We start from the raw sequence: 23098 nt of genomic DNA on the forward strand, positions 1-23098 counted from the left end.
TTCTCATACGTGCCTTGACCGCGGGCCTTCAGCAGACGGAGTAACCCCTTGTTGGAGCCAGTGACCTGAGGTCCAAGCTGGTGAGCTTTTGCTCAAACCAGATGAGCCCACGCTCAAGCTGGCGACCTCGGGGTCTCAAACCTGGGTCTTCCACATCCCAGTCCAACGCTCTATCCACTGCGCCATCGCCTGGTCAGGCAGGATTGAATCTTTATGGGCATTTTATTCAGATGGCCAGCAATCTGGGGGGATGGGGGTTACATTCCAAAATTGTCTCAATCTCCTATCCCCAGCCTTTTTTTTTTTTTTTAATTTTATTTATTTATTTTTTGCAGAGACAGAGAGTGGGTCAGAGAGAGGGATAGACAGGGACAGACAAACAGGAGCTGAGAGAGATGAGAAGCATCAATCATTAGTTTTTCATTTCGCGTTGCAACACCTTAGTTGTTCATTGACTGCCTTCGCATATGTGCCTTGACCGTGGGCCTTCAGCAGACTGAGTAACGCCTTGCTGGAGCCAGAGACCTTGGGTTCAAGCTGGTGGGCTTTTCTATTTTTTTTTCCTGAAGCTGCAAACGGGGAGAGACAGTCACACAGACTCCTGCATGCGCCTGACCAGGATCCACCCGGCACGCCCACCAGGGGGCGATGCTCTGCCCACCAGGGGGCGATGCTCTGCCCCTCCGGGGTGTTGCTCTGCCGCCACTCTAGCGCCTGGGGCAGAGGCCAAGGAACCATCCCCAGCGCCTGGGCCATCTTTGCTCCAATGGAGCCTTGGCTGCGGGAGGGGAAGAGAGAGACAGAGAGGAAGGGGGGGGGGTGGAGAAGCAAAGGGGCGCTTTTCCTATGTGCCCTGGCCGGGAATCGAACCAGGGTCCCCCGCACGCCAGGCCGACGCTCTACCACTGAGCCAACCGGCCAGGGCCAGTCCCAGCCTTTTTATAGGGGAAGAAAAGTGTAAGTAATAGTGTTGGAATTTCAAGGGAGAGTTAATCAGATCACAAAGTTAATTGGATCAAAGTTGTAAGGGATTTTTCCCCGCCGAGGAAGAAGGAAGGGGCTGGAACCACGAAGTGTGGAATAATAAAAAAGCTTTATTTTGTACAGCGCTTCCTGCCCAAAGAGGTTCTCTGGTCCTGGGGACAGAGGCCAGAGAAGTTGCATGGGGTGACCCGTGGGGGATATTTAAAGGGTCTCTAGGGTGGTATAGCTAATATGACATGGTGAAATCTCACTGGCTGATGGACAGTCACTTTTTTCCAAAGGATTCCTGGGAAGTTTCTTTTGGCGCATATGGATGTGGGTGGTTCTACCCAAGTTCTCGGGGTCTGGTGTTTCATGTGACATTTCCCCTTGCCCACCACCCTACAACAGTCAGTTAATTGCATCATAAAGTTAATTGGACTAAAGTTGGTCTATCCTTGGAGCACAAAGGCTTTGCTTGCAGTTCATTGGGGCACAAAGGTGGGTGCTCGCAGCTCTCCTGGGGCACAAAAGTGTATTACTTGCAGTCCCCTGGGACAAAGGGTGGAGCACTTGCACATCTTCTTAAGTCCTGTAGGTCTGTTCAGGTATCCTGGTTTCTGGAACAAAGCTTTTACTTGCATTAACTATATGTCCACTGGCAACAACCAAAGCTACCCTTACTCAAGCTAAAATTTTAACTCTTGAATGCACCCTATTAGTTGGAGATTGTGAGTATTCATCACCTGTGTATGGATGGGCAGGAAGAGGCTGCCCTTAAAGGAGGTTGCCTGTACTGGGACTTCTTTGGGTGATGAATATAAAATCATTCAGCATTCCTTAGGAGATAAAAGGAGGGCTTGAACTATAGTGTTAAACCAGTCAGTATAATTGTTGAGGTTTTGCACTAAATCTGTTTTCAGCAAGGACTTTGGAAACATTCTGGCAATTGTGTTGTCCTTGTTTTTGTAAACTGGCAGACCATACAGAGATTTCTTTTTTTTTTTTTTTTTTTGTATTTTTCTTAAGTTGGAAACGGGGAAGCAGACAGACTCCCGCATGCACCAGACCGGGATCCATCCGGGGCACGCCCACCAGGGGCGATGCTCTGCCCATCTGGGGCATCGCTCTGTTGCAGCCAGAGCCATTCTAGCGCCTGAGGCAGAGGCCACGGAGCCATCCTCAGCGGCCGGGCCAACTTTGCTCCAATGGAGCCTTGGCTGCGGGAGGGGAAGAGAGAGACAGAGAGGAAGGAGAGAGGGAGGGGTGGAGAAGCTGATGGGTGCTTCTCCTGTGTGCCCTGGCCGGGAATCGAACCTGGGACTCCTGCACACCAGGCCGACGCTCTACCACTGAGCCAACTGGCCAGGGCCCCATACAGAGATTTAATTTTAAGAAACCAAGCCCTTGAAATTCTTCATTCATAATTTGGATTTTATGACCAAGTTGCTATTTTTCCCCTTCTCAGTAGGAGAGGGAGTTTGCGATTCCTACCGGGAGGGAGGTGCAGAGGGCAAACTTTTATTATACATTCTTTGCTGTTGGGTTTCTCTCCTCCCTTCTGCTTCCCACTTCCTCCACACCCTGGGCTGGGCCGCTTACCTTGCAGTATTTGCTATCAACAATTTCCTTTCAGTTTGGTGGCCTTCCCAAGGAGCTTTTGGTCCCATTTAGTGACAATTGGGAAAACCTGGGCAGCTAATTTTCTTATCTACTGCAGTCCCAGAATTCCGATTCTCTTGGTAATCCCTTCTCTGTGAGCCTTGAACTGCAGTGAAGTAAATTCCCATATAGGGTTTTGTCCTTCAGTGCTCAGAGGCAGCAGTGCGCGGATAATATTCCGGAGGCGCTGTCAGGTTGGTGAAGGTTTGCGAGGGCCTGCCGTTTCCTGCAGCTTCAGTGCAGGCTATGCGTGTTGGGTGAACGACAGGGGAACCTGTGGTTGGATTCTCACCCGTGGAAGAGAGCGACCTTCAGCCGAAGGATGAGTGTGCCAGGGAGACCGCGGCTGAGTAGCGTAGGCGACTCAAGGAGAGAGCTTCTCACCCCGCCCGGGTTAGCTTCGCTCCGCAGCGGAGGGAGGGGGCAGTGTGGGCGACCTGGGAGCGCCGTAAACGGCAGCTGGGCAGCGCTCTGTGCCCAGAGTGCTCGCAAGAGGTCGTTTTACACCCATACAAACAACCTTTTCAAGCGTCCCGGGCACGTCAGTAGTTCGTTTTGGGAGGGTGAAGTAAATGCTAACATTTTGTAGATGAAAACTGCTCTCTAAGGGACTCTCGCTGCGAGTGGTGGGGGAGGCGGGGCAAGGAGACCAGCAGAGGACGCCCAGCGGCTGCGGAGCTCTAGGTGCAAGCCCAGCCTGGAGACTCCGGGTTGGGTGGCGGAGGAGGTGGGGCCTGGGCGGCGCGCTGAAATAGGGTGCAGTGTGCTCGAGCGCCGCCAGCCACCGGCACAGCCCTCGGCCCCGCGCCAACTCCGCCGACGGCCCGTGTGCGGTCGTGCCGCGCGCCCGCAGGGATCCTTACCCCTGAGGGGCCTGCGTGAGTCACCGCTGAGCTGTCGCGATCGTCACCCAGAGAAAGTCAGGCCCAGGGTGGGGCGCGTCCCGGGCGCCGCAGTGTTACCCGGCTCGCATCTTCTGGCTGGTGCTACCCGCTCTGCCGGCGCTGCGGGGGCTTCAGCGCCGGTCTGGGCCTCCGGCGCGGAGAGAGTTAATCGGCGGGCGCGAGGAGGAGCCCGAGAAGGAAGGAAGGAAATTGGCATCGTTCTGAAAGTTTTTCCTTCCTCTCTTTTTTCCCCTGCAGAGGTGAGTGCCGGGAGGCGGCGGCACTGATTTCTCCCGAGCCGGGGCACGCGCTTCTGCTCCCGGAGCTGCCGCCCGACTGTTTGAGGACAGGGAGTGCTGTCGCGCTTGGACCTCCTCCGGGACTCCTTCCGAAAGGGTGCGCTGAGCCATGGAGGGCGCAGAGCTGGTCGGGAAGATCCTTTCCACCTGGCTGACGCTGGTGCTCGGCTTCATCCTCCTGCCTTCGGCCTTCGGGGTGTCTTTGGGCATCTCCGAGATCTACATGAAGATCCTGGTGAAAACTTTAGAGGTGAGTGCCTGCAGGGAGGCGGCGTACCCGCACTTCAGAGGGCTTGAGGGAGAGCCCAGTGGAGGGCGGACCAGTCTGAAGGTCAGTGGGCTGCAAAGGTGTGCGTTCCGGGGTATCCTCCGCAGTAGCGCGAAGACAGCTTCTGCAGAGCTGGAGAGATCCGGGCCAGGACCACCGACCACCCTATTGTTCGTCTTCCTGAAGGCAAAACTACCCCATCCCCCTGTTCTGTTACTAATTTTACTGACTAGATTAACAGCGAGGCCGCCTTTTTTATCATTGGATTTTTTTTTACCGCTCATGCAGTACAGCCGGTACTGGACTCTCCGAAGAGTTTACAGCCCCGGGTTTAGAGGTCCTTTCATGTACTAAGGCATCATTTTTATGCTCAAGATAAGAAACCAATTGCTGAATGTTAGAAAAAAAAATCTGATTATATTTTAATGAAGTCATGGAAATTTTATCTAATCGATGGCACTTGAAATGTCGTTGAAAATGTGTCTTCTTAACATCAGCTCTGCCTACACTCCTCTTTCCAAATTCTGCAAAGAAAGGTATTGATGCAGGAAGGCCTGGTGGGGAGCTTCTTCTTACACAGGGCTTTATTAAAATACAAAGGCTTCTCACCATCTGCTCCCCAAAGCCTTGGGAGGTAGGGGGGGCAGTACTGTCCCCCCCCTTTTTTTTTTTTTTTTTTACAGGGACAGAGAGAGGGATAGACAGACAGGAACGGAGAGAGATGAGAAGCATCAATTATCAGTCTCATATGTGCCTTGACCCCGGGGCTTCAGCAGACCGAATAACCCCCTGCTCGAGCCAGCGACCTTGGGTCCAAGCTGGTGAGCTTTTTTTTTTTTTTTTTTTTTTTTGCTCAAGCCAATGAGCCCGAGCTCAAGCTGGCCTCGGGGTCTTGAACCTGGGTCCTTCTGCATCACAGTCCGACGCTCTATCCACTGCGCCACCACCTGGTCTGGCACTGTCCCCCTTTTGTACGGACAAGGAAATTGAGACTCCAAGTTCAGTGGTTTGCTTGAAGGAAGTGGTCTTAACTGAGGAGAGGGTGTATTTGCCTAGTGGTCAGGAGTACAAACAATGGGCACAGATTTGCTTAGAATTAACACCAAAATCTAAGCTTGGCTTCTCAATATGTGACCTTAGGGAAGTCGCCTACATCTTGTGTCTCATTTTTCTCATCTGTTAAGTATGAGTAACAATAACATTTCCATAGGTTCCCCCCCCCCCATGGGATTGTTTAAGTATGTTAAAATATGTCAAGCATTTTAGAAGGGTGCTGAGACATGTTGGGTTTTATATAAGTGTTGGCTGCTATTAAGAGAATACTAATATTATTTAGAGCAGGGGTCCCCAAACTTTTTACACAGGAGACCAGTTCACTGTCCCTCAGACCGTTGGAGGGCCAGACTATAAAAAAAACTATGAACAAATCCCTGTGCACACTGCACATATCTTATTTTAAATTAAAAAAACAAAACGGGAACAAATACAATATTTAAATTAAAGAACAAGTAAATTTAAATCAACAAACTGACCAGTATTTCAATGGGAACTATGCTCCTCTCACTGACCACCAATGAAAGAGGTGCCCCTTCTGGAAGTGCGGCGGGGGCCGGATAAATGGCCTCAGGGGGCCGCATGCGGCTCCTGGGCCCATAGTTTGGGGACCCCTGATTTAGAGTCTAGCATCCTCATTTCTCTAACTTCAAATGTGCGTTCTCATTTTTCTGCCCTTATTTTCTGTCTGTCCAGGACTTGATTCCTCCCTCAGCCTGCAGGGTGGCTTGCATATATATATCCAACTCGCTAACCTCAGACCTGGAGATGACCTGCTAATCTTCCACCTCCTAATCTCCTGCAAAGCTCTTCTGCCTGCTGATAATCTCCTGTTTTACTACAGATTATTGTGGCTATTTTTCTGTCAGGTCTTTGAAGTTATATTTGATTCTTCATCCTCAGGCCTCACGTTTTGAAAATTCTGTTGTTTCTACTTGGGAGATATTTTGCAGTTTGAACCCTTCTTACTGACTTCACACTGAACATGGTCACACTATCTGAACATTTTATTTTAGCTGTCTCTTACTGTTAGACTTCTTCAGAATATTCTCATAGCACATTATTCTCTTCAGCTGGTGTTCACTCTTTGTCAGAACTCTGAATTGATTGAACTATTCTCCCATACAGCAAGGTCTTTTGGAATTCATACCCCAAGCAAGGATGGAATGGAGGTAAATTGCACAGACTTGCTTTCAGGAGCTGACTCCTGTATTTCCTGCTTTAGTAATTCAAGGCACAGCTAAAGATGTGTCCAGGAGAGAGGCCAGCCAGGATCTGGTCTTCAGTTTGACAGGGCCTGAGTTTTCATTTTTGTCCATCTAGACTTGAAGAGACTTTCAGAGACATGGCCATTGTTAATCATACTTTCCAGAAGACAAATTATCGAATTATACTGGGAGATATACCGCTTAGCTTGGAAAGCAGGTAGTGATGGCATAAGGCACCATCCTCTTTGCCAAGACTAAGTTATTACATCAGAGACATCCTTGGCATATATGAAATTAGTATGGGGATTCATTTTGTGAGCCAACTCTGACTTGTCGGTTGTAGCTGGCTGGAGTGCCTGTGTTTGGGAAGAAGCTGAACTCATCAGGAGAGAGTTGTGATCCTACGGTGATATCTGCTTTTGGCACAGAAGAAGAAGAAAATGGCAACCCAGGTCTTTTAATCCTTCCACTAGAACAGCAGTAGGTGTTTCCAAGACATTTCTGTTAGGCAGAAGTTAGTACAGTGGATTGTTGTTGTTGTTTTTTAACTATAGAGATAGTTCCTTTAAAAATTGTGCTGGTTGTTTAGTATTAGAACATCTTTAATTTTAGACAAATACCCTGCCTTTTTGGAAATTCCAGTGTAGGCCCAGCCCGTCTTTTTACTCATTATTCCTTAGTATGTTCTCAACTTATTTGGTAGTTTCTTTTGCATTCCAACCTGAAGAACATTCTATGGGCTCTTTGATTGGAATTAGAAATTTCTCACATTTCTCTGGTTGTAATCTACATACCATCTAAATGGTCATTTAGTCTTGTACACTATGTGTTTACTTTTATAAGTTTTATTGACAGTGGGTGGTATTTTCATCACCATAAACTCAAGTTTTGGGCTTTGAAATATGTGTGGGGTGCCTTCTAAACAGTTGATGGTGGACATTGCTATTTGTCAGATAACTGACCCAGCTATATGCTCTTCTCTGACTCCTTAGCTACTCATTATTTCAGGTAATAATTATTTATGAGCACCTACTGTGTGCTGCCTGCTGCATTGCTGAATATTTCTAGGTGTGTGCAGAAGCCCCTGGTATGGCAAGCTACTTGAAGACAAGGTTTGAATTCTTAAAATAAGTGTAGTGATTCTCTAAACTAGTGATTTTCAAGAGCTATATACTAATTTCTAAAGAATATTATAATTCTAGTGGGAAAATTATTCTAAGAATGCAAAGTATGAAAACTAAAACTTTTGACTGAGGGATGTGTAGAGAGTGATCTATCCGGATGGTGGGGTGTATGTATCTGAATCTCTAGGAGGATATGCGTGAAGTTTTTATGTTTATCAGAAGAGCATGGGTTAAATGTTGAAAGATGCTGTTGTCAACCATGAAAGTTAGTTCATTGTAAGGTGAAAGATGAGGGTAAGCGAGGTGAAGGATGGCTATTCATTGGTCTAAGATTAGAGGGAAATAAAGAATGGGAAGTGGCCTGACCAAGCAGTGGCGCAGTGGATAGAGTGTCGGACTGGGATGCGGAGGACCCAGGTTCGAGACCCCGAGGTCGCCAGCTTGAGCATGGGCTCATCTGGTTTGAGCAAAGCTCAGCAGCTTGGACCCAAGGTTGCTGGCTCTAACAAGGGGTTACTCGGGCTGCTGTAGCCCCACGGTCAAGGCACATATGAGAAAGCAATCAATGAACAACTAAGGTGTCACAATGAAAAACTGATGATTGATGCTTCTCATCTCTCCATTCCTGTCTGTCTGTCCCTATCTATCCCTCTCTCTGATTCTCTCTCTGATTCTCTCTCTGTCTCTGAAAAAAAAAAAAAAAGAATAGGAAGAGAATACAGGATTGATGGAGAAGAAGAAGGTAAGGGAATATAATTAAATTATCTAATGTTAATGGACTAACTTTTCCCTCAGCTTCAGAGGAATAAGATGAACGAACACAAGTGCCTTCAAATTTTTGGCCTTGTAATCTTGGGCAAGTTACCTGCCATCTCAACCTCAATTTCTACATGTGTGTGTAAGATCTGGCATAGAGTTTATACAGATTTAATGAGGAGAGGTGAATAAAAGCATTGATTTTGATGCATAGTAAGTGCTCACCTCTTGGTAGAGTGTGAATTCAAAAACTCTATGGTCTTTTTGTTCCTTCTATGTGGCTAAAATTTAAATTACCTTCAGATCTTTTTTTTTTTTTTTTTTTTTTTTTTTTTTTTTTACAGAGACAGAGAGAGTGAGAGAGAGAAGGATAGACAGGGACAGACAGACAGGAACGGAGAGATGAGAAGCATCAATCATTAGTTTTTCGTTGCGCATTGCGACACCTTAGTTGTTCATTGACTGCTTTCTCATATGTGCCTTGACCGCGGGCCTTCAGCAGACTGAGTAACCCCTTGCTTGAGCCAGTGACCCTGGGTCCAAGCTTGTGAACCTTTGCTCAAACCAGATGAGCCCGCGCTCAAGCCGACGACTTCGGGGTCTTGAACCTGAGTCCTCCGCATCCCAATCCGACGCTCTATCCACTGTGCCACCGCCTGGTCAGGCTCCCTTTTAATTCTTAAATGTCTTTTTTAAATATAATAATTGAAAGTTGTAATTGTCTAGGTGACAGTGTCACATTTTCACAAGCTTTTGGCTAAGCTTTAAAAATTAGACTTAATTCCGTTTTCTTGGTGAATTGTGGTCAGCTACTTTTTTTCCCCTCAAGAGGATTTTGAAATTAAGTGGAGTGAGAACCTGCCTGAAAGTGTCTTTCAGTGTTCCTTGGTAGGGAGATATGAGATGGGGAGTAGTAACGGAGGTGGTTAGAGGCCACTACTGTGCTTGAGGGCCGTCTTGCGGTCAGAGCTACACCTTTTGTGTTCCCTTGAGGCGGATGTGTTCTGAGATACTCGTGGAAGAGATTTAGAACCTTTGTAGAGATATTTTTTCTCTGTATTTGAGGGTACAGAATGATAAAAGAGGGATAGCTATTTATTGAGATGCATGGGATGGTCTAAAAAAAGCTGATCATTTCAGTCCCTAAAGTGTGAGGTGTGGGGAGAGAGGGAGAAGCCAATATTTTTCTACTTTGGCCTATTCTTGAAGTTGTCATTGGATAGGTTATCTTTTTCAATCTTTACAGCAACACTTGTTAATTGTTCCAAGTTTAGAGATGATGAAAATGAGGCCTCCAGGTTAAAGTGTTTGCCGCAGATGATTACAGCCTGGAAGTGGTAGAATTGCATTGCCTCTGCCTGTCTGTCGGGCTGCCCTGGCGAGCATAAGCACCTTTCCACTTTCACTGGAGAGGAAGCCCAAACAAGAACACGGTTTTCCAGTATAAATCCCTTTTTGCATTAAATGACTTCCACTCCAACCTTAAAATTTGCTGATCTCGAACACTGTAACTGCATTTTGTAGGATGGACCTTTGGAGTTACCATTTTTGGAGAAGGTAATGTGTTTGGAAACTTGTCTGGTGACAGAACATGGAGTTCTTTGTAGCAAATCATGCTGTTTGAGCAATGTCCCTGTGTTGGTTAGGGCTGACATAACAAAGTACCACAGGCTGGGTGGCTTAAACAACAGAAAATTATTTCTCTACAGTTTTGAAGGCTAGAAGTCCAAGATGAAGGTGTTGGCAGGTTGGTGTCTTCTGAGGCCTGTCTTCCTGGCTTGCGCATGGCCTTTCCTCTGTGTGTGTGCATTCCTGGTATCTTACCTCTTTGTTGGTCCAAATTTCCTCTTCTCAGGAGGACACCGGGTAGATTGTGTTAGTGTTCACCCTGAGGATCTCACTTTCATGTAGTCAACTTTTTAAAGATATATCTCCAAATACAGTTATATTCTGATGTGCTGGGGGATTAGGGCTTCAACATATGAATTTGGGGGACACACAATTCAGCCCTTAATAACCACAAAATATCGATATTTTCCATCATATGAGCATGAAATAATTGTCCTACTTGAAGGTAATTACTATTTATATACAATATAAAATCAGTTGCCTACAATAAAAAAAAGAAAAACTGATCTCCAAAATTATTAATGATTGATTGTTTACAAGATTATATTTTAATCATATTTTTGGTCTACTTACAAATGATAATAGGTACCAAAACTTTAAATTAAAAACTGTAGAAATAAACCTTTATCTCTATTGAGAAAATGATGGAGGTCTAGAGTTTAAATTAGCAAGGAAGGAAAAAGGACGCAAGCAGATTAACACTGAGCCTTATTATCATTTGTGATTTGACACTTGAAGCCGGGAAGATTAGGCTTCTATTTATAGGCTGTTCTCTAAGCACAAATGATATGTTCCTACTTGGCTCTTTGGAATGTTGTGCAGGGGTCCTCACGTAGTCAGATAGATCATGCCTTATTTATGTGTTTCAAATAATTTATTCTCTTATCAGTTTATTTTCTTTATTGAATTGGTTGTTTTATCTCTGAACCTAGCAATAACTAAGATTTTTGTCTTGACATATATAGTCAATTCTTTTTCTTTTCCTTTGAGGGTGCTTAAGTTCTAATGTGTTTTATTTTGCTCTCTCCCTGCTTCCCACCCTAAATCAGTCAGTTAAGCCAGTGTTAGCTTCTGTAATTGTAATTTTCAAAAAATGTTTTAGTGGCTCTTTCTCTGAACTAGAAAAACAGTCATTGGGATTTCCTGGAATGCTGTCAACAAAGTTAACTTGGTATTTTTCTTTACACTCCTGGGTATATTCAAAAGAAAATGAGAGTTAATTTTGTTTCTGTTCTTAACTTCTCTCAAACCTTCGGTTCCTCATAATCATAACATTTTTCTTACGCATCTGAAAACATAAGTGATCATTTGGGCATATGATTTCTTTAGTTACCGACTTCACCGATTCCTGTTCACCTTTCCGGGTCTCACCCTGTCTCCTTTTCAAGCCCATCTTTGATGTGGGCAACTAGGCCTCTTTGAGTGTGTCTCACCCTTGAATGCTTAATTTGCTATGAAAGTAACAGGTTATTCTTTGAGCCCTGGGTTTTTGTTTTTTTTAAAAAAATTTTTATTTTATATATATATATATATATATATATTTTTTTTTTTTTATTTATTTATTTTTTTTACAGAGACAGAGAGTCAGAGAGAGGAATAGACAGGGACAGAGAGAGACGAGAAGCATCATCAGTTTTTCGTTGTGACACCTTAGCTGCCCGCCGATTGCTTTCTCACATGTGCCTTGACCGTGGGGCCACAGCAGACTGAGTAACCCCTTGCTCGAGCCAGCGACCTTGGGTCCAAGCTGGCGAGCTTTTTTTTTTTTTTCTCAAGCCAGATGAGCCCGCACTCAAGCTGGCGACCTTGGGGTCCTGAACCTGGGTCCTCCACATCCCAGTCCGACGCTCTATCCACTGCGCCACCGCCTGGTCAGGTTGGGCCCTGGGTTTTTACATGTGTTAATATTAGTTAATCCTCCTAGCACACCCTATGGTATAGGAAGTATTATCTTCACTTTATAGATGAAGAAACTGAGGTGTAGAGGGATTAAGTAAACCCAGGTAGTCTAGATGCCATAACCTGTGCTCTTGCCCAACATACTTCACGACCTTTTCCAGGAGTCATTTATTGGGCTAACAGGTGTGTGTGAGGGGTTTAAATGGGAGTGAACATGATCAATAACTAATATAAGAGTGTGTGTGGGACTCAGAATAGTGCTACATCAGAAGTTCACTGGGAGCTTTCTTTAATTCAGGTAGCACCAGGGTTTAATGATTCATTTCATTTTGGAATAAACATGGTTTAGTTATGCCACACTATGTCTCTGGGACAGTTTAATTGAATGCTTCTTATTTTTGTACAGTGGGCCACATTACGAATTGAAAGAGGAGCCCAGAAGGAGTTGGTTCTTAAAAACTCGGCTTCTGTTGGTGAGTCTTCCTTTTCATTATGATGGTTAAAGTTTCCAAAATATGATTATGTAAAGTATCCAACTTGCATCTACTTAATTTGAACTTGAAATATGCGTCGAGTAGTACATTCTGTAGGTTTTCAACTGTTTAGACTTCTTTTCAAAATAGCAGCTGCCTGGGTGTTGAATGAGTTGTTACTGGAAAGGAGGTAATATTTGCTGGTTTACCTGTGTGTTCTTACAGGTTATTTGTAAAGACATGCGTTTAAAGGTTGTTCATGGTTTTAAAGATGTTGTCAGTGGCTTAAAAGAAAAAAGTAACTGGACTACCTGGGAGTTAAACTCATATTTGAGGTTTTATTAACACTTTATTCTAATTTGCTGTTCTCAAAGTAATTTCTTCGGAATACTCTTTCCTACTAAAAGCTAACTGATAATACGTGAAATAAAATAACTCTCCCAGGAAACAAACTTGGGGAATCTCCATATATTAGACCTTTGTTTTGAAGGGTAGTATTTCACAGTAACAAAGGCGCAGAAAAGTTCTATTGTTAAAAAACTTGTTTAATTTTTGTTAAAAGTGAGCTAACAAATCAACTGATTTAATCAGTTTCTGCTTCTATTTGTATGTTTTGCTTTTATCCCCTCAAAAATTTCTTTTTTTTTTTTAAAGAATTTTAAGAATTGTTTAAGATAGCAGGTTCATAGGGGAATAGAATTCTATAGGAGTAGTGGCTATAACATTAGGAAGAAATGAATATCTAGATTTAGTTAAAATTTGAAGTCTTTATGCGTTCTTCAAAAATAATTGTTGAAACAATTTTGTGCCTATCTAATTTGGGATTAAGAAAGGTCAACATGGTAAATATATACTTATTTAGGAGAAATTTATCATCTAGAGTCTTGTCTAAGAGGAATTATAGAAATTTTATACTCTAGTGCATTTTTTTTATTAACAACAGAGACAGAGAGAGGGACAGACAGACAGGAAGGGAGAGAGATGAGAAGCATCAATTCTTCATTGTGGCACTTTAGTTGTTCTTGATTGCTTTCTCATATGTGCCTTGATCGGGGGGTGGGGGGTCTTCAGCCTAGCCATTGACCCCTTGCTCAAACTAGTGACCATGGGGTCATGTATAATCCCATGCTTAAGCCTGCGACCCTGCATTCAAGTTGGTGAGCCTGTGCTCAAGCTGGCAACCTTATGGTTTCTAACCTGGGTCTTCTGCATCCCAGGTTGATGCTCCATCTACTCTGCCACTGCTTGGTCAGGCTCTAGTGCATTTGAAAAAAAATAGCATATTCATCTGTGCATTTTTGTATAGTTTATTGTTATGTTCAAATGATTAGAGCAACTGATAAGAGTTTTGCGGTGTCCACTTAAACACAGAAATATACCTTTGTCTCAGATTCTGCAGATCTAATATTTTGTTTTTCTGAGTTCAGTACATTTTTTCATGTGTCCTTATGTTTTAAAGAGAGAACAAACTTTATTGCTGGTTTTCTGTTGTATCTGGTGACAATTTGGGCTTTAATTGACCTTGAGTGACTGTTTATGGGCCCCTGTATATTGGGTGGTGTTGCATGTCCCGGATTATGAATTTCAAAGGGCACAGAGTATTTTGATTTGGTAGGTTGAGAGGATTCAAAAATCACTAGGTGAGGGTGGCCAGTAGCACTGGTTGAGTTTTTTTAGCTTATATGGAAGCGAGTATTTCCACACGTTAGATTTTTATTTTGTCATGCATTTATCTTTTTTATTTTGGTCTTTGTCTTTCCTGTGACATCTCCAGGAAAGAGTAGAAGTGGAAGGGAAAGGGTGGTAGTTATTGAGTATTTGCCACCCGTAAGGGGGGATCCTAACGGGATTGTCTGGGGATCCAAAGCTGACCAAGACATGGATCCTGTGGGGAGACAGGCATCCAGCAGGCCATTGTGATAAATGCATAGGCAAAGGACAACGTGAGGTCTAATTTAGGCTCCGACATGTGCTGCTTTCCTCTCTGTCCCACCACTGTGTGTGGTCTGCCCCTCCGCTCCCATCCTGTTCAGGTAGCCTTGCTGCAGGGCGTGTGCCCTGTTAATGCAGCCTAGTGTTGGGGGTCAGCAGAGAGGTATTTCCACCCTAGATGACTGGCGGAGCGTGATGAAACACACTGAGCGCCGGCCTGGCTGCTGCAATCATCTGCCTTCGGAGCATCATGGCTCTGTAACTGCAGCCAACAACAGCACAAGGCTGGTCAAGCTGGTCAAAGTTTAGGCCGGGGTCACAGGCAGGCCAGGGCTCCCAGGAGTAAGGGAGTGATTTTGAGATGTCTGTTGGTGAGGCAGTACCGATGTTAAGTTTGTAGAGCTGAGAGGGAGAGATTAGCTAGACAGGGAAAAGAGTTATGTTGATTTTCTGCACCAACACATTCCTATGTGGCTCTTTTACTTGGTGAGGCATATTTTTGGAACCACTTTTCAAGTCGTCCCCTCTTGCATTATATTTCTTCTCTGCTTTTATTGAAGAAGCCCACTGCAAGGTAAACCTAAGGAGATATTATCTTTGTGATTAAATCATCCTCTTCTGTCTTTAGCCATATCTACTCTGTCTTGTATTTATTTATTTTTATTTTTTTTCTCTGTCTTGTATTTAAAAACTCTGTTATTGAGCTTCAGATATGATTGTAAGATCTCTTAGAAGCTCTATTATTACACCTTCCTCTTCTAGGTTTTGTTAGGGTTCAATTGGCTCCTTTAAAACTCAAATTTTCCTCACCCAACTTCCACTAAGGCAATTTCTTCAGTAAACATTTCTTTCTCCCAACCTCCCCCTCCCCTTAAGCAACTTCCCCTGCCCTGGGAAGGTTCTGAAAAATATCCTTGAGACAAGGCCATCATGAGGGACCTGAGGGTTAGGAAAGGGAGACTGTCTGTAACCAAGACAACCAACCCCGATATGCTAATCTAAGTATGTCCAAGTGCCTGCAGTAACCCCTATCTATACCCAGTGCTCTGTCCCGCACTCAGGGCTGACACCTTTTCGCTGGTCTCAGCCCATTTTCACCCAAGCACTTTTTCTTTTCTTTTGATCCATTTGTTTGTTTATTCTTGTGTATAATGTGAAGAGTTTTAAGTTTTCCCAAAAATATTGTCATTTCAACATCATTAATTTTTTTATTTTTGTATTTTTTTATTATTAATTTTAATGTTGTTACATTGATAAATCAGGGTACATATGTTCAGAGAAAACATCTCCAGATTATTTTGACATTTGATTATGCTGCATACCCCTCACCCAAAGTCAAATTGTCTTCTGTCACCTTCTCTCTGGTTTTCTTTGTGCCCCTCCCCTCCCCCAGCCCCCTCTCTGCACCCAAGCGCTTTTAAAAGAAACTTTCCTTTTGGAACACTCTGGCCCTGTGTTTTTGGTTTGTCCCCCTTGGTTTCTGCCTTTCAGGTTTAGGCTGTGTCCTCATTTTTTTTTGTTTATTTGTTTGTTTGTTTTTTAATTGATTTTAGCCAAAGAGGGAGAGAGAGAGAAAAAGAGAAAGAGAGAGAGAGAAAGAGAGATGGGAACATTGATCTGTTGTTCCTGTGTGTGCACTTACTGGGGATGGAACTGGCAACCTCTGTGCTTTGGACTGACACTAACCAACCGAGCTGTCCAGCCAGGGCCTTGTCCTCACTGTTAATACAGTGACGAAGACCAGTCTTCTTCTTTTTTTTTTTTCCATGTTTATTTTATTTTATTTTATTTATTTTTAATTTTTTTGTATTTTTCTGAAGCTGGAAACAGGGAGGCAGTCAGACAGACTCTCGCATGCGCCCGACCGGGATCCACCCTGCACGCCCACCAGGGGCGACGCTCTGCCCACCAGGGGGCGATGCTCTGTCCCTCCCAGGCATCTGCTCTGTCGAGAGCAGAGCCACTCTAGCGCCAGGGGCAGAGGCCAAGGAGCCATCCCCAGCACCCGGGCCATCTTTTTGCTCCAATGGAGCCTTGGCTGTGGGAGGGGAAGAGAGAGACAGAGAGGAAGGAGGGGGTGTTGAGAAGCAGATGGGCGCTTCTCCTGTGTGCCCTGGCCGGGAATCGAACCTGGGACTTCCGCATGCCAGGCCGATGCTCTACCACTGAGCCAACCAGTCAGGGCCAAAGGCCCAGTCTTCTTTACCGCTTCAAGTATCACTCAGCTTCAGTAGGAAATACGGAGTTATCCTGTGCCCTCGTTTTTGTTCCCAGAGAGCTTATGTGCTGGAAGGGTAAGTCAAGCAAAGAGAGAGCTCCTTTTTGCTTTCTTCATCAGTTGAATTTTTCCCATTCTGGCCCTGAGATGTGGTCTGACAGAGATTTTAGTGCCTTTTATTTTACTCTGTTGTAAATAATGCCAGGGACCATTTGACTATTAAAAGCCACCAGCCTTGCTCTTTGGGTACTTGACTGATTTCTATGACTTATTATGCTTTCAAACTTGAATCGGTTAGTAATTTTCATTATACTTGTAATAAATGTAATTAATTATGTCATTTTCATGCCCAAGATTAATTCCACTATCAATGCAATGATTGCATTTGGTACTAAGACATTGCATTATGATACTAAGACATTTTGAATTATTACCGACCAAAGGCCTCCTTTTGCCCTTGTCAGGGGTGCGTGAGTCACAAACAATACGAATAAATAGAGCCTGTGACTTAGTCATTTTGGCAGCGTTCCCTGGGGTGTGCTGCTGGTCTGACTCAGTGCTGAGGGCAGTGGGACATGCACGCCACCTCCTGGGGTCCTCCACGGGCGCCTTACTCCAGCGGGCACCACACCTTCCAGGTTTCAGGTCATGTGGCCCACTGTTAGTTAAGCCCCTGTGCTAAATTTCTCTTTTGCTCTGTATGTCTTGCCCCCAGTTACTGCTTTCTCCCTACGCAGTTACACACAAAGGACACAATGTTATGGTGAAGCTTCTGACGTTATACCTGTTCAGACAGAAAACAGAGGCCTAACATTTCCCTCTAATTTTATTCTTGGAATTCTTTCTGTGAGACTTGAGTTATAGTATTGATACCTGTACAACATTGTATTATAGTATTGTATTATTGTATTGAGTTATAGTATTGATACCATCAACATTAATCAAATCTATTGCATTCATAGAAAAGTGGGAGAATAGTTTGTGACAGACATTTGAAGACTATCATTTTTCTACACACATTTTGTCTTGGGCAGGCCGTTTTTGGTAGTCTGCTTAAATCTGCTAAGTTGATTTAGTATTGTTTGTTGTTTGGGTGTCAATGCTCTGAATACAAATCAGTATTTGCTGTCCTCCAGGATAAGGAGCGTGATACATTTAACAGGGTTATCTCACTTTTAAAATACTGGGACTTGCCTTGCTACTTGTAGAGAGAAAAATAATCTGGTTATGGGATATGGAAGGGTTATAGGTTGAGGTTTCTTTTTCATGGCCGTTTATCTACATGGCCATTTATCTACCTCTGCTTTTATTAGTCTGTTTCTGCTGGTAAATCTCATGCTTAATGAGGGCAGTGATGATGATGATGATAATGACAATTTTTAAACATACAGAAAAACAGAATAGTGTAATGAGCTCCATATAGCCAATTTTTGTCAAGATTTTGCTACACTTGCTTCATCTTTCACTCCTTATTTTTTGCTAAAGTTTTCAATGAAGATAAAAGATTTCATGTTGTTCCATGCATTAAAAAAAGACTTTAGAAATAACAACAATGCTATTATCCCTTTAACAAACAATAATTTCTTAATATTTTCTAATACACAGCCATATATAAATTTTCCTAACAGTGTCAAAATCTTTTTATAATTGCTTTGTATGAATCAAGGTTCACTCATGGTCCACAAATATGTTTATTTATTTATTGACACTGTTTTATTGGACATATGAAGTACAATTTTTGTTCTTTGAACAAAAATTAATAGCAAACAGGTGATTCTAGAAAAATTTATAAGCATACCATACATTTTTATCCTCACATCCTAAAATAACTCAGTAGAAGACACAGATTTGATTATTTTGCTTGTTTGTTTGAAAGCCACAGATTAGTCACCTGTATTTTTAAGTGCATTATTGTGAAAACTTAGTTTAACTACTGTGGAGAACAGTCTGGCAATTTGTAACAAAGTTGAAGACCTATTTCACTATAACCCCACAATTCCACTTCTAAGATCTTGAACCTACCCAAACTCTCAGCATACAGGAAACATGTTATAAGTGTATACAAACAGTGACTGTGTGGGGACAATTCAGTCACTCATCAGGAGGAGTGTTAATGTGTAAGCTGGTTTATTTATATTATGCAGCTGTCAAAATGAATTAACTGGATTTACATGAAGAGAACAGAGTAGACAAATCTCAAACAATGTTGAGAGAAAAGAGAATATATAATACAATTACATTTAGTTTCATAAACAGATGTTATATATTTATGTGGATATATATAGGTAAGTATAAAATATATATGGAAATGACATACTACTATATAGTAGTTTATCTTCTAGAAGGGAGGAGAAAAGGTGAGGAGATAAATTAATTGTGTACATTTTTTTTCTTTAAAAAATATCTGAAGCAAATATAACAATGAGTATCTTTTCTTTGTTAAACTCACTTGTTAACCTTATATTTGAAACATGAAAATGTTATTTAGCCCTGGCCGGTTGGCTCAGTGATAGAGCATTGGCCTGGAGTGCAGGAGTCTGGGTTTGATTCCCGGCAGGGCATACAGGAGAAGCATCCATCTGCTTCTCTACCCCTCTCCCTCTCTTTCCTCTATGTCTCTCTCTCTTTCCTTCCCTCAGCCAAGGCTCCATTGGAGCAAAGTTGGCCTGGGCGCAGAGGATGGCTCTATGGCTTCTGCCTCAGGCACTAGAATGGCTCTGGTTGCAACAGAGCGACGCCTCAGATGGGCAGAGCATCGGCCCCTAGTGGGCATGCCAGGTGGATTCCAGTCGGGCGCATGCGGGAGTCTGTCTGACTGCCTCCCCATTTCCAACTTCAGAAAAAATACAAAAATAAATAAATAAAATAAAATAAATAAATAAAAAGAAAATTTTATTTAATGAATTTATATTTTTTTGTGACAGAGAGAGGGACATATAATGACAGACAGACAAGAAGGGAGAGAGATGAGAAGCATCAATTCTTCATTGCGGCACCTTAGTTGTGCATTGATTGTTTTCTCATATGTGCCTTGACCAGGTGGCTACAGCAGACCAAGTGGCCCCTTACTCAAGCCAGCAACCTTGGGTTCAAGTTGGTGAGCTTTGCTCAAACCAGATGAGCCTGTATTCAAGCCGCTGACCTTGGGGTTTCTTTTTCTTTTTTCCTTTTCCTTTTTTTTTTTATTTTTTATAGAGACAGAGAGAGAGTCAGAGAGAGGGATAGACAGGGACAGACAGGCAGGAATGGAGAGAGATGAGAAGCATCAATCATCAGTTTTTCCATTGCAACAACTTAGTTGTTCATTGATTACTTTCTCATATGTGCCTTGACCATAGGGCTACAGCAGACCGAGTAACCCCTTGCTCGAGCCAGCGACCTTGGGTCCAAGCTGGTGAGCTTTGCTCAAACCAGATGAGCCCGCGCTCAAGCTGGTGACCTTGGGGTCTCGAATCTGGTTCTTGGCATCCCAGTCCGATGCTCTAACCACTGTGCTACTGCCTGGTCAGTCTAAACATGAAAAATTTTAAAAAGAACCAAATAAATATCAATAATCATTCAGCTAGAGTATTTAGCATGACAAATGCTACTAGTTTTATATGAATAGAAAATAGGTTCCTGTCTTGGGGGTGTGATTGATGATTACTTGCTCTAAAACACATCTTCATTCTGCCTGACCAATGCCAAGAATTTAAACTTAAACCTATGGAACAAAGGAGTCATTAATCTAAATATATTACCTCTTCGTACTGGCTTTTCAGCCTCAGCTTTACTGGCATTTTGTGCTGAATAATTCTTTGTCATGGGGCGCAGTCCTATGCATTTTAAGATGTCTGGCAGCATCCATGGCCTCTGCCTACTAGAATACAGAAGCACACTGCGAATGTGACTACCAACAGTGTCCCTAGACATTGCCAAATGTCCCCTGGAAGGGGTAAAAATCCTCCTCTCACTTCTCCCCTCCCTCCTTCCAGTTCTTTGTGAACCACTGCTCTTGGAGAATAATGCATTAATCGATTGGTACCCACTATCATTAGCATAATTTATTTTAGTTTTCTAACAAGCCCTCGAAATAGCAGAACTTGATTTCTATAATTTTTGATGGCTGGTTTGGAGAAGTGTGACATGTAAGGTAAGGCATGTGAACAGTAGTGTTAGCAGAGAACCTTAGATGGTGGGAGAGGAAGCCTGATTTTTTAAGGAAAGATAGAGGCAAGACAAGGGCATCTTCCTTCAAATTTCACCTCATAATCCAATAAATATACTGTTTTAGAGGGGTCTTTACTTTAAAGTGGATTGAGACCTGCATGTCACTATGTGCTCTGACTTCTAAAAGTAGATGACTTAGCATTAAATTCTGGCCAACTATGAGTAAGCAGGACAGTGGTTCTGGCAAGGAAGGAGATGGTAGGTCAGACAGACTAACAGTCTTAACTGCATTGGGAAGTGATGGCTGGGAAAGGAGTGATTTACGCTCCAAATCACCTTCGTCCCTCATCCTAAGAAACCAGTTAGGAAGTTCATAAAATGTAGTTTCTATTATTTTTCAGATGGTTGTTCTTTTTGTGGAGCAGTAACAAAGTCAATGATATGCCCTGTGCCCTAGCCCTGTTTTCTGTGAAATTAGTTTTTTTTTTTAAACATAACAATATAAACAGCCTTAAACTCTGTCCCCAGCACTAACTAGCTGTTGGAGATCTTGTGATTTAGCTTTCTTTGTCCCAAACCCCTCAGCAGTTTAGAAGATACAGTACCTGTATCCCAGAATTGAGGAGATTTGAAAAAACTGAATGAGAATTAAGATTTACGGGTAACAGGATCAGACGAAAAGATAGTCAATTCAAGAATATGTCCTCTACTTGCTTAGAGAAGTTCTACTTGCTGTTGGGAAGATGATGACATCTCTCCAGGTACCCATCATTTTTTTTTATTTTTATTTTTTTTATTTATTTTTTTTTACAGAGACAGGGACAGACAGACAGGATTGGAGAGATGAGAAGCATCAATCATTAGTTTTTTGTTGCAACACCTTAGTTGTTCATTGATTGCTTTCTCATATATGCCTTGACTGGGGGCCTCAGCAGACCAAGTGACCCCTTGCTCAAACCAGCGACTTTGGGTCCAAGCTGCTGAGCTTTTGCTCAAACCAGATGAGCCTGTACTCAAGCTGGCGATCTCGGGGTCTCGAACCTGGGTCCTCAGCATCCCAATCTGACGCTCTATCCACTGCGCCACTGCCTGGTCAGGTGGTATCCATCAAATTTATAGTCCAGCTTGTCATTTTAGAAGTGTTCCCCAAACCAACCTCTTCAGCCACCCACCCCTTCTGGTCACCCTACACCCAGAGAAAACACCAATCAAAACTCCAAACCTTCTTTATTTTATTTCTTCCTTATAGACAAGAAACTATCAATAATAATAATCATCAGCAGCATTTGTTAAACACTGACTCCACTGTGCAAAATTGTTTACATGAGGAAGATCTTGTTAATCCTTATTTTACTCATAAGGAAACTGCAGGTGAAGCTTAAGTAACTTGCTTCAGATCATCTCACCAGTCAAAGGCAGCCTGAAAAGGAATTCCAATTTGTCTTTTTTACTCAAAATCCTATGCCAACCCTCCCTACCCTAAGCCATACCTTCTTTATCAGCTCCTCTGGTCAATGCTTTCTAATTCTCCCTTTGAAGATTGAGATGCCTCTTCCACAAATACAACCATTTCTCCTGAATGTTGGCTTTGTCACATACTAGGAAACACATAACATTTCAATTGCAAACATTTCAAACACAACACATTTCAATTGCAAATCACCAGCAAAATATTTGAATAAACAAATCTAGTAATAACATTTAGCATTGTCATCAAAGATACCATATATAAATGTCTAACCGTAAGGTTAACATTTTAATGGAATTGATGGCTTATTTGATGATGGAGTTTTATGGATACTTCTGTGTTGTGCAATTTCTTGTTTAATCAAATTGGTTACGTCTAAATCAACAAAGTTAATGTAGGCTCAGTCAAGATATGGGTCAACAGGATATTGAATGGGGTATTAAAATATTATTTGTTGAAAAATGAAACTCTGCCTGTTATTCTAAATACCTACTGGTTTCTCTGAAATGTTAACTGACTACTGATTACAGTGTCCACACTTCTACCCCACTTATGGTTCAAAATAAGCATAAACACATGGTTAATTCCATGATTAGTATTTATATCTGGGGTTAAAAATTTCTTGTTTTATAATCAGCATTGAATATTTTGTAAATTTCTGGGGAACTACTGGGAATAGATTCAATAAGTGAGGTGATTTGAAAAAGGGGTAGATTTTCTCATTTACTTTCTTAAGAGAATAAACATATATTTCCAGTACTTCTAGCTTAGTATTTCTAGTCTTGATAACGGAAAGAGACATTAGTAGACAGTTACTCAGAATTTAAAAAGGGACAAATTATTCTATTACAGATATCTAAACCATGTAGAAAACTGGAAAATAGAAGGTATCTTTACTACAGTAAAGCTTTTGATTTAATCCTAATCGTAAATAACAGGGTCAATAAATCCATTGTGCCTATATTACCCATTCCATGACCCTGGCAGACACCATTGGTTGATGCAGTCTTTGTCACTGAACTGATAAGTGAGTTCAGAAGTTCTCCTTCACAGTTCTGCAGAGAGCAGCTCTATAAACTGATTTGGAGTTGGTCTTCCTGATGAAAACTTGTC

General features: G+C 42.7%; 1 protein-coding gene across 2 annotated transcripts in view; it reads left to right on the forward strand.

The window, feature by feature from the left end:
* Positions 1-2690: 2690 nt before the first annotated feature.
* Positions 2691-23098, forward strand: part of GPAT3 (glycerol-3-phosphate acyltransferase 3) — a 66231-nt gene continuing 45823 nt past the window's right edge. Inside the window, exons 1-3 of one of the 2 annotated variants that reach the window (XM_066384730.1) lie at positions 2691-2819; positions 3768-4058; positions 12152-12218. In XM_066384730.1, coding sequence (XP_066240827.1) covers positions 3918-4058; positions 12152-12218 — 208 coding nt within the window. In that variant the 5' untranslated portion in view covers positions 2691-2819; positions 3768-3917. Of the gene's footprint in view, positions 2820-3355; positions 3504-3767; positions 4059-12151; positions 12219-23098 lie in introns of those variants that run through there. The other variant, XM_066384729.1, reaches the window with a different exon arrangement.

Source organism: Saccopteryx leptura, chromosome 5 (genome assembly GCF_036850995.1).
Source record: "Saccopteryx leptura isolate mSacLep1 chromosome 5, mSacLep1_pri_phased_curated, whole genome shotgun sequence".
In the NCBI taxonomy this organism is placed as follows: Eukaryota; Metazoa; Chordata; class Mammalia; order Chiroptera; family Emballonuridae; genus Saccopteryx; species Saccopteryx leptura.